Below are 12,562 nucleotides of genomic sequence, written 5' to 3' on the forward strand. Positions count from 1 at the left end.
ACTATCCCTACCGTAAATCATGGAGGAGGCTCAGGTATGTTTTGGGGTTATTTTGCTGCATTGGGCACTGGGTACCTAGAATCTCTGCATGGCACCATGAAATCAGACGACCATCAAGGCATTGTGGAGAGAAACATACCGCCCAGTGTCGAAAAACTGTGTCTTAGTTGCAGATCAAGGGACCTCCCTCCAGCAGGATAATGGCCTAAAACATACTTTTTATCACTTGAAAACTACTCGGTTTAATGCATGCTCCCTAAATGGGGTTATGATTTTTATGAAAAGCACCCCCCCCCCCTTCACCCCCCAGATTGTCTTTGCTTCCTACACTGATGCATCTAAGAAGACACCCAGGTACAGTCGACGAAGCTGTAAGAAGATAGCCAAACACATCCCTGATGTTCCAAGTGCTTTCTTTGTACATATGAGAATTGTGTCAGAGGTTATGTGTGGAGCAACATTAAAGGGTTCTTGGTATCATTTACATAATGTGTCTCTTACTATGTCATTTCATGTCGGTCTTCGCTTGCTCTGTGGTTTATACTGAGGAAGTGCTTGACGGTCACAGTCATTTTCTCAGACACTGTTGAACGAAGTGTGTGCTGCTGCAGAATCTCTGAGATGGAACGAAGCACGGGAGAGGTCTCCACAATGCAGACAAACCTTAAAGACCACTACATGAATATTACTACAGCTAGACAGGCCTTGAGGGACAGCTACCAAAACCTGCTAAGTGTTGCAGACTACTGCGAGACAAACTACGTGGAGGTAAGAACAACGTCATGGGATGCTGAGGTTCAGTCAGAGTGTAATAGTGTAGGCAACATTCGGCACTTGCCATAATGCTGGCAAAGCATCATGGGAGATGTAGTCCACAACACCTGGAGTGCCGAAGGTTGCCTATCCCTGGTGTAGTATCGAACAAAAGATATAAAGCAGCCAATAGGTGGATGGGCGTGTGAGGTGTACAATTTACAGGTATACAGTAGGTGTGTATGTATATAGAAGTACATAAAGGTAACATTGTATCCCAGAATGCACAGGGCTATCTGCTACAATGATAATTCAAAGTGCATTTCGTGTTTGAGGTCAAAATAGGCAAAATAAAAACATTCTCTAAATCAGCTACTTTGACATTAAATTTGAAATGTACTGTGAATTCTCACTTTATGAGCCCTGATGGGCTTTTTTTGTTTTACAAAAAAATAAATCACAGTATATATTTAAGGTATACACCCTACATGCAGAGATTGAATGCATGAGAAAATGTTAGAAATACTGTTTTTGGTTCATAGAGAGTTTTGCAACATCCTCATTTTAAATAAAGAAAAGTTTATCCGTAAGAGAGGATTGGGTTGACAGATATTACAGAGGACACAGTAAGTGAGTCTATCTACCTCTTTATATATTGACCAGTGCAATTCAAGGAAAGAAGAGGGTTATGGGTAATCTAAGACATTGAAGAAAAATAAGATGGGCATAAAATATGTTTCGGGTAAATACAGAGATTTATCATTAAGAATAATATTAAAGGTTTACTCTAGGATTACTAGCCTGTTTTTTACTTTATAAAACACTACTTGACATTTTGTACTAGGTCCCGTCTCCCCTTTGTAAAATTAAAAAGAAGGAGTTAAACTTACCTGGAATCCAGCGCCGAGCAAAGATCCCAGCACCGCTGCCTTCCACGACCCAGTCCAATGTCAGCGGTGCCCGATTAAGATCCAACCAAATGCTTCTCTTTGAGAAGCATTTGATTGGACTGTATGCCCGGTTCAGAGCATACGCGCATGCTGTGAGATGGGTAGAGGTGGGAAGGAAACGGTGGACGAGGGAGGAGATACAAAACCATCAAAAAAACGATTCAATGCAGGGAGAGACTGCTCAGTGTGAGGGAAGAGCAGGCTATCCCTTGTAGGTGCACCATCTACAAGAGAGAAGATGGCTTTGTCTGTCGCCAGCGTAGTGAGTGCCCTGGCGACAGACGTACATTTTGCACAGAATTGACATTTTGGCAGTCCGGAACAGCGCTCCTGGCTGCCAAAGTCATGTGTGCTGAGGGTGTAACTAGCGTTTCAAACAGAAACACTTAATTTACAGATTCCTACCACCACAATAACTTCTAAAAGCAGAAGTGGTCATGGCGGTTTGGAGCAACTCTTTAAGCAAGTGTTATTACAATAACCTTCAGAGAAAGCTATCTGGTGAATTAAGAAATTCCTTTCCAATATCAGAGATCCTAACTGAACCTCACTTAATGCTGTTTGGCATTTTTATTGTATCGCAAATCCTTTGTGCATAGAAAAGGTTGGAATTTCACCAACAATGTGTTTTTTTTCTAGGCTTCTGACAAACAAAAAGCTCTGCAAGACACAATGTCGCTAGTCACCCAAACGCTTGCAAGTGTGGCTTCCCAGGTGGTGATAGCATCACGTAATGTGCTTTGCATGTTGGAAGAGCAGGGCAATATTCTTGTTCAAGAAGAAATTAAACTCCACTTCATGTCTCAGGTGAGTCACCGTCCATTGATTGAGGTGTTAATCACCTTGAATAATTCCTCTTCTTGCATTGCCTTTAGAAAAGGACTCATCTCCGTAACACACACAGCTAGTTAGCTAGTTTTGCTGTTATGAGCCTGGAGATTAGATTATTTGAATAGATACTCCTTTGGCCGTCCCTGTCCACCTGTGCTCCTTGAGGGGACTAAGATTGTCTGAGAATTCCCAGCCTCTTCCTGGTCTCTTGGAAGCCTTCAGATTTGCAGTAAACTATTTGATTTAATTTATTTATTTGCATCCGATATCATCTTGACCCTGCACACAAAAAATTTAAAATTTAAAAACCTTGTGTGGAAATATTAGGATACCTTTGTGATATAATTAAAGGAACACTATAGGGTCAGGAACACAAACTTGTATTCCTGACCCTATAGTGCTAAACCCACCATTTAGTTGGCTTGACCCACCTTAGTCCCCCTATAAAAGTTTAAATCTCCCCTTATTTCCAGAGCTGCACAGGTCCGCCGGCGCTGGCTCTGCCCCCTTTGTGACATCATCAAAATGGCAGATTTTTAGCCAATCCAATGCTTCTCCATAGGGAAAGCATTGGATTGGCAAAAATCGGCACGGGGGGCAGGGAAAAATGTGGTTTTGGCCAATCAGGACCTCCTCATAGAGATGCATTGAATCAATGCATTTCTACGAGGAAAATTCTGCGTCTCCGTGCAGAGCGTGGGGACGCTGAACGGCATTCTGCTTACTGTGCAGCCCTGAGCCAGGAAGCCCCTCCAGTGGCCATCTAAGGAGTGGCCACTTGAAGGTGTCCCTAGGGGAAATGTAAACACTGAACATGCCTGAAGGGAGCTGTTATACTCACCAGAACAACTACATTAAGCTGTAGTTGTTCTGGTTACTATAGTGTCCCTTTAAGTTCAATATGATGGGCATTAGAAAATTAATATCAGCAATAGAAACCCACATACCCAACTACAAACATTTTTAAAAACAAACACTTTGACTGTCTACTTCATTATAAAGAGTATGTAATGGTCAAGACAAAAAATAATTCTTTGATATGTATCTCTTTAGGTGTATTTCTCGCGTACAATATATTATTGGCATAAACATTTTACTTATTTAATTTTTTAAACTGTATTGTGTATACTTCTTCAAAATAGTCTTGCAATTGAGCCTTACAATTCAGTAATGTGGATGCTAATACGCGTGTAATTTTACCAGCTCCTAGATATCCACTCCGAAAAAGTTTCTCGTCATAAAATTGGCCCTTTGACTACCAGAAAGAGATTCCCACATGCCGAAAAAATTCTAAGTGAGGAGAAGCCAGGACGACCAACTACGTATACCAGGAATCCACTTAATTTTAAAAGCCTGGATAATATTGGTCACGGAGTTATGGTGAGAATTATGTGTCTTATTTTGGAAAATCAGGGAAATTTAGGAAACTGAAAAAAAGTGAATTAAGCATTGCACGAAAACTGAGATTTAAAGAAAACGTTAAAAACGGGTGAAAGCCAGACACCGAAAAACTCACAGGGTCATTTGTTAAAGGTGAATTGTTGGAAATTCAATGTGAATTGCAGATTTTAACCCAAGATAGACAAACTGTAAACCTATCGTCCATGGGGTGTGTGTGTGTTCGTTCTATGGGGAGTTCTGCCTGTGTGTGCTGGTTGGGTATTGTGTGTGGGGGATGAATTTTGTCAGGTCCAGTGGGGGAGCTCCAAATATCAGGTACAGACCACTTTAAAATGCCTTTTCGGATTTGGCGTTCAGTCAATGATTCAGATCTCCACATGTGGCGTTTTGAATCATTAGGAAATGCTGGGCGGACCACAAGGGTACTCTAAAAGTGATCTGTACCTCATATTGGAACAGATCCCAATGCTTCATCAATTAAATGAGAGCGCACAGGGTCCTGCAGAGAGATTTGTTGATCTTCCTGACCGTTAGAGGAGGGACCGTTCAGAGATCACTGGGCCCTAGACGACTGCCTAATCGCCTAATATGTACTACGGCTCTGTACTAAGAAACTTCCCTTAGCAAACTATGCACAAGAGCATCATTCGATCCACCCATGCTGAGCTGAATGGTGCTGGCACAGAGTAATATCAGTCTGCGCATGCACTGTTCTAGGTGAGGCTGGCCGGGCAGGCTGTCAGTCATTCCCCTTATTTGGGCAGACATGGCCCTTTACAGACTATCGGCCCATTTTACTAGTGGCACTACCGTTGAGATCCGCCTACTCCCTGTCCTGGTTTCATACCGCTCAATGTTGGTAAGTATGTAACAGACTTGGAGAATTTCTCGAATTCCCCTTTTCTAACTTAGAATTTGAAATCCATTTTGAATTAAATTTGATTTATTAACAGTTCAGACATTAATGAAGAACCCTGAGAATGTATTGCAATGGCGATATGATCAACAAAGCAATGTAAGTTAGCAGAATTCCCATATTTTTACTTTTCGGAAGTATAATTTTTAGGCTTTACATAAGTGTATATAAAAGGTGTAGGTAGTGGAGCGCTGAATGAGAATAAATGTAGATGAGAATAGGGTGCAAAAATAGGAAACCTAACAACCTATACCAGGCATAGGCAACCTTCGGCTCTGCAGATGTTTTGGACTACACCTCCCATGATGCTTTGCCAGCATTATGTGTGTAAGAGCATTATGGGGGATGTAGTCCACAGCATCTGGAGAGCCGAAGGTTGCCTATCCCTGACCTATACAATACTAGACAAAATAATCCGATAAACCCTTCTCTGATGGAGTGGACATCTTAAGCAATTTTTTTTGGGAACCTAAACCTAAACTTATTCATTCGTTCTACATATTTAATTTATTGACGTTTGGTGTATTTTGAGTGTGTATGGTTTCCAATTCAAGCCATTAGCGTAATACCTATTAGAAGAGAAGGGTTTATCAATAATTTTTCATAAGTGTATATAGTTTACATTCCTGCTTTATATTTTTTTGTGTATTCAAGTGACCGCTTATTTTAATCTTTCCGTGAATGTAATTACCTAAATAGAAAGTGATCATGCCAAGGAAAGTTCATATAAAATGTGACTTTCACAGTGAAGAAAATGGAAATATGAGTACAACCAATTAGGTCATTGTAAGAGACGGAGGATGGTGCATCACAATATTCTAACTAGTTATTGTAATATTCCGACGGCATTTACCACCAGTGCTGTATCAAGCATCCATATGTTCTAATATGGGTTTAAAGTGTGGATATAACACAGTGATACCTGCCTGGTGCTTCTCAGCAAAAGTACAAAAATCCAGTATATAGGTAGCACTCTCACGCCTTCACCGTTTCAATTTCAACAGCAAAACCTTCATCAGGACAGGATGTGCTATCTATATACTAGATTTATTTATATATATATATATATATTATTTTAACCTTCCGACACTGTTGCTGTTTTTTTTTTCCCATTCTGTATAGTTCTAAACTTAGACTTGGATCATACCTTGCGGTATAATGTGGATGCTGTGAATCGTGACAAGCTTATTTGATGGCTCCAAGTATAAATAAAAACAATATAAATACAACTCCCCCTCCAAGATTGGCATCCCGTGAATTTGAAATCCAGTGGGAAACCAGGAGGGGCTGGTGACGTGAACGCCTAAAGGGGGCAGACCTGTAAGAATAATTGACAGTCCAGCCTGGCTTGAATGCAGGCCAGGCTTCCTGCCAATCACACAGGCCTGCCCACTTCCTGCCAATCACACAGGCCTGCCCATCATTTCAATGCTCTGCATGGTCCTAGTGCTATTAGTGAATTATGTTCTCGCGCTACACTTTTTGGGGAAAGTTTCCTGCTGTATCCAAAAGTAGGACATCAGGAAACAACCCAGGGTGGCGATGGTGGTGGGTCCTTAAATCGTGAATGTCATGCCAAAGTCGTGATGTTTTGGAGGCGCTGTTGCTTAATCTGTGTTTTTGTATATGTTTTTGGTCTATACGGCAGCACCACTACTGACAAGTGCATGTTCTGGGTGTGCCTCCAATTCCCATTTTCCCCACAGATTAAAGGCAGTGCAACATTAGGAATATCACTATTACGTGCGTCAAGATAGGCAGACAGAAGAGATATGCCCCTCCCCATTCTACCCTCTGAGCTATAAAAGACCACAAAGACCAAATTGCCTCAGTTGTTGGCCTTAAGCAAGATAGGTAGCCAGGACTCTGCCGTCATGTGAGGCAGCTGTGGCCGGGGAGGGCTCTGCCAGATTGGAGAGCAGATCTGGTTTTGGCCAGCTCTTTCCTCCTCGAGCAATGGAATGTATAGCAGGTTCCTGCATGCCACGCTCTTAGCACTTGCACCAAGTCTCTGCTGGGTGCTGGAAGTGATGTGGGCTTGCACGACTGGGAGACTCTGCAGGTGTAACGCACGTACTGGTTGAGATGCACTCACTGAGAGATTGCAACATGCATGCACAATGTTAATTTAGCTCTGGCGCCAAATTCAAACAGGAAGACCCTTGGAGACTATATATACCCAGTGTGATGGACAGCCTGGTACCTCCATCAAGCTCGCTTCCTAGCTCTCTACTGGGACACCTGTAGTGCTTCAGCCCCTAGCTGCTGCAGCTTGGCTGGGGTCTCTCCATCACTTCCAGCCCTGGAACAGGGTCCTCAAGTGATTAAGCTCTCCTGCAGAGAGTATGGCTGCATACCCAAACACTAGCCTAGACTCAGTGAAGGGTGAAAATTAACTGTTTTTTCAGGCCAAGTTACCTGCTTATATACACGACCCCCAGCAGGGGGTCTTCATTCATGCATACAGTAACCCTGCCCAGGAGTCTCTGTGTCTGGGACTGGGAGATTTGCCTTTAATAATAATAAAACACCCCAAAATACATATAAAACAGATAGGAACCCCCACAAGTCCTACATCCCCATATAGCCTTGCTCTGAGTGCCCAAGTTGTCCAAATAGCGCTCAGTATAGGGGAAGCGCCACTGGGGTAAGTTCTGACTAACCGCACACATGGTCCTATGTTCAAAATAGTTTTTGGGGTAATTAGAGCTTTTGCCAGTCAACTTTCGGAAGCTCCTGTGGATGAACTACAGGATGCTTCTCCTGGCTCTCGGGGAGCGTTTGTTCCTTACCGTCTCGGGCACCTTCCCTCCATAAAGCACTCTCCTGGCAGGCCAGCAAGGGGGTCAAAACACCAGACAAATATGACCGGGAACATAGCCGAAAACAGTTCCAGAGTGATTGCGGCTAAGTACAGCAGGAGTCTGTTCGCGGGTTGGTTCATGTGAGCGACACCAGAGAGCAAGTGTTTGGCTGAATTCGGGAGAGGGAAGGTACCGAAGCGGAACCAAGGAGAAGTCTCTTGGGGAGGCCAGGCAGGTTAACTCCCGAACAGGGTGTTTGGATACGGCCCATAGTCCTTGGGCAGGAGGCTAGCTAGCATGCTCATCAAGGAGCTGAAGAATTTGAGAAAGCTGAATTGTCCTCTTTCCTGTCTTGTTTCCAGTCCAGTCTCCAGCAGACTTTTTGTGAGATAAAAAAAAAGCAGCTATTCAAGGCGGCTTAATCTTCTGTTACCCCTGAGTGGGATTTAAGACCCACTCATAAAATAAGAAGTGTAAAAGGGAAGAATCTCCTGACTCAAGTACCGATTCATCAGATAGTTCATCATCTCAAGATTCTGATGCTTTATCAGAGTCAGAGGATTTAGCTTTTCCCAATGAGTTATTACATACGCTCATTAAAGAAGTTTCCTTATGTATGGAAGATACTCCCGACCTCCGCAAACATAAGAATATGAAAATATTTCCTTTTCAGTCCTAAGCTTATTGACTTTATGCTTAGAGAATGGAAATTTTAAACCAAAAAGCCTTTTCTTAAACACGTTTAAACTATATTTTCTATTAAGAAAGAAGACCACAAGAAACTGGAAGAACTCCCGAAAGTCGATGTCCCTATTGCACAAATGGGCAAGAAACATCTCTGCCTATTGTTGACTGTATGCCATGGATAAGAAAGTGGGAACTACATTACTAGATTTTTCTAGTCAATGCTGCACAGAGTAAGTCCTTCATTATGGGTTCTACTGTAGCAGAGGCACAACGTGCATGGTTGGTTTCTCTGGGGGGGGGGGGGGGGGGGGGGGAGGGGGGGATTTTGGAGAATCTAAGGAAGATCCAGTTAAACTCCTACAAAATATTAGAATAGCATTTGATTACATTTTGGTCAGACTCTTCTTCTGAAGCTCTTAAATGGGCAACAAAATCAATTGGCCTCTCTACAGTAACTAGAAGGGCAGTCTAGCTGAAAAGGATGGTCTGCAGACCCTGCATCCAAGCAATCCTTATGTGATATGCCATTTGAACAAGCGAGGATCCCAACTAGATGAGCTCTTGAAACAAATGGCAGAAGAGAAAAAAAGCTCTTCCTCAGGGGAAAAAAAAGGATAATTGGAATAAATGGTTCTTCTGGGAAAACAAAGGAGTGAAAATTCTGATGCCATGACAATAGGGGGAAGACAACTAGAACTTTTCAAAGAATGGCAAGATATTGCAACAGACACATGGGTCTTCCCAGTTATCAAAAGAGGCTATCACATATAATTTGACAGTTCACCTCAGAGTTGGTTCCTTTGTTCCACAGTTCTATCCCCTATCATGTCAAGACATCTACATTTAGAAATTTTAATATTGGTCAAGAAAAAAAGTCGTAAAAAAGCTTCAGCCCACAGATTACTTTGAAGGTCTCACTCAAGACTCTTTTTGGTAAGTCTAGACCAATTCTAGATCTCATAAAGGTTAATTGGCATGTTTCAAAGAAAAGATTCTCTCTTCAACATATATCATCAGAAAAGGAGTTCCCTGGCTCTAAAATTTTTAAAGATTTTTGCATTTCGGTAAAAAACAAACGTATCCGTCTTCATTTCAGAAGTCTTCACTTTGGCCTGTCATCTGCTCCTTGAGTTTTCACAGATATTCTAGCAGTTATTGCAGTAGCTCTGAGAAGAGAAGATTTTTACACTATCCCTTACATGGACGATTGGCTGTTAACCACTGACTCCGCAGCAAAAATTCTCCAGGATATTCAGAGAGCATCCAGGTGCCCGGAAAAACACAGTTGGATCCTAAATAATCAAAAATCTGAATTAGTTCCAAAAATAATTCAGTTCTTTGGTCTCATAATCAATTCCTCTCTTATGAAGATTTTCCTTTCCACGGGAAGAGAGAATATAAAAGCAGCATTATAAGGCCTAATAAAAAGGACAATCTGTAATTTTAAGGGGGGCAATGAGGGCCTAGGTCTCTCCAGGCAAGACTGAGCCCTTTACAAAGAGACATTCTAGAAGCATGGAACATGGATCAATCGTCTCTAGATGAACTCATGAAGATTCGACCGGATGCCATGAAAAGTTTCACATGGTTGGGAGCATTCAAAGTTGCTTTCAGCAGACCTTTGATTGAGGTTAAAAGACAACATTCTGGTTACTACAGATGCTTCAGCAGTTGGTTGGGGAGCTCACAAGGGAAACCTATCTGCAAATGGTCAGTGGACAACTCGGGATTCCATAATATCCATACATTTCAGGGAATTAAAAGCTGCTTGTATGGCGCTCTTGAATTTTAGACATCTCACTCTCAACCAACATGTTCAGATTCACTCAGACAATGCCACTACAGTGCCCTATATCAGCAAACAAGGAGGGGTCCATTTCTCTTTCCCATAAAATCTATGTGCAAAATGTATGCTTTGGTTATATTTCTATATTAAGTCATTAACAGAAGTTCATATCAAAGGGAAGGTCAAAATCTTAGCAGATGTACTAAGTAGAAATCCTCTAAAACAGGCAGATTGGTCACTCACTCACTAGACTTTCCAGGAAGTCATTCATTATTTTGGAGAACCAGAAATACACCTTATGGCCTCAAGCATTAGTAGAAAAGTCTGAAAGTTAATTTCAACCCAGATTTCATAGACACCTTGGCAATTCCTCTGGCAATTCCTCTGGCACATGTTTTCCCTCCAATATCCTTTAATTCCAAGAGGCCTTAAAAAGGTGATCAACGAAAAAGCAAAAGTGATCACAATAATTCCTTTCTGGTCCAAGTTGTTTTTGCCTTCTAATTATTCTATCAATAGGAAAATTCCGGTGCCTTCCTCTAACAGAAAACACATCCTGGAAAAAGACCTAGTGGGTTTGAAAACACTGGAAAGCTTCAAGCTCACAACCTGGTATCTGAATGGCAGATTGTAAGTGCTAAAGGCCTATGTCCCGAAATCATTGATATTCTGTTTTTTGCCAAGAAGGAGTCAACTGGTAGAATAAACATCACGATTTGGGAAAAATAAATTCTTCATGGTGCTATGCAATTAACACAGATCCAGTCACAGCTCATATTCCTTACAACCTAAGGTTCTTCGATATGCAAAAGGATTACATCTCACTTAGAATCCTGGTTTCTGCTATCAGCATCTATTCAGTCAGAGATTTGGCTTTGGATCCTTTGATGACCAGCTTTTTCAGAGCAGTTTCCAACTTGCCTCCTACTATTCCCCATACCCATCCTTGGAGTCTTAATCTAGTGCTACCTGCCATCTGCGAATCTTTATTTGAGACATTATAAGAGTGCCTTTTAAGGAATTTAACATGGAAGACTGTATTTCTGATTGCTATGACATCAGCTAAGCATCTGGGGGAACTGCAACCTCTCTCTGCTTGGCCTCCTTATTTCACGTTCCACCTGGATGAGGTACTGTTAAAACTACAGCCTTCCTTTGTTTTCCCCAAGGCTGCCTTATTTTTTTTTTCAATTTGAAATTTGGTTTTATTAATGTATCACAATAGTTAACGTTTGGCTCCTGCTCACCAGGGAGGACATTTTGTTACATCGTTGGGGTCACATACATTTAAAATTTTTCACATAATGCTTTGATACAGTTTCATCCTATGTTCAATTCAGTATTGCTCTTTTAGCTATAGATTGGCTCGGACTCCCCTGGTCCCCTTGTTGTCAATACATGTATTTTGTTCTAGGTATGAGTTGTTCGCTCGGTGTCCTGTCCCCTTTGTTACCCCATATTCTCACCATTTCCCTTCTCAGCTCTGTGTCTTCCCCCCTCAATCCGGTCAACCTAGGTGTTCGTCGATATATGCTCTCCATCTTTCCCCCGCTTGGCTTGTGTGCTTCCTTCGCCCTATGTGTTTGTTTGCCATTTGCTCATATTTCCAGTTGTGGGATGTTTGTGTTATTAGTGCTTCTCTAGTGGGCGTCTGTGGTGATTTCCATGCCCTTGGTATTTTGGTCACTGCTGCTACGAGTAGATGGAATACCAATTTCTCTTCTACTTTGCTCAGTGTCGTTGGTATCATAAATAGTATGCCTTGTTCAATTGTTATAGGCCATGGTTTACCTAGCAGCTCCGTTGCTACCCTTTCCACATCTTTCCAAAACGGTTTTATGTTGTCCCAAGACCACCATATGTGGCTCATTGAGCCTTCCCTCCCTCTACATCTCCAGCATTCAATTGTCATGCCCTTGTATATCGTCGCTAGTTTCTCTGGCACCATGTACCACCTGTATTGTAATTTTCGGATTGTCTCTAAGTGAGTTGTGCATAGCGTATTCCCCTTGTGTATTGTGAATGCCCTCTGCCATACCTCCGCCCCAATGCCATAGCCCAATTCTGTGTGCCATGCTGTTTGGAAATTCATTACCGTCTCTGTGTCTGGTGTTAGTAGGTAGGTGTACATTGTAGACAGTGCTTTCTTAGGGGGTCTGCCCGTCAGGCACAGTTTTTCGATGCTGTTCGTGTGTGGGGTCTCTTGTCTCAGTATTGACGTGCCTGCCAGGCGCGACTTCATTTGTAAGTACGCGAACAGCGCTCTATTAGGTATATTGTAAAGTGTCTGGCGTTCTGGGAAGGGCAGTAGTTTGTTTTTCTTATAGAGATCCTTAACCTTTGTACAGCCCCGCTCTTCCCATTGCTTCGTGTCTAGAGATGGGATTCCCACTTTGAGGCATGTAAGTGGCGCTTCCTGCCTTATTACGTTTTG

At 42.2% G+C, this 12,562-nt stretch overlaps 1 protein-coding gene across 1 annotated transcript in view; it reads left to right on the forward strand.

Moving 5' to 3' along the window:
* The first annotated feature begins 488 nt into the window (after nucleotides 1-488).
* The window catches only part of ABI3 (ABI family member 3), a 42,635-nt gene continuing 30,561 nt past the window's right edge, over nucleotides 489-12,562 (forward strand). Inside the window, exons 1-3 of the mRNA XM_063425530.1 lie at nucleotides 489-768; nucleotides 2,343-2,510; nucleotides 3,738-3,914. Of these exons, the coding sequence (XP_063281600.1) occupies nucleotides 622-768; nucleotides 2,343-2,510; nucleotides 3,738-3,914 (492 nt within the window). The 5' untranslated portion in view covers nucleotides 489-621. The remainder of the gene's footprint in view (nucleotides 769-2,342; nucleotides 2,511-3,737; nucleotides 3,915-12,562) is intronic.

The sequence above is a fragment of the Pelobates fuscus genome, chromosome 6, assembly GCF_036172605.1.
Source record: "Pelobates fuscus isolate aPelFus1 chromosome 6, aPelFus1.pri, whole genome shotgun sequence".
NCBI classification, from domain to species: domain Eukaryota; kingdom Metazoa; phylum Chordata; class Amphibia; order Anura; family Pelobatidae; genus Pelobates; species Pelobates fuscus.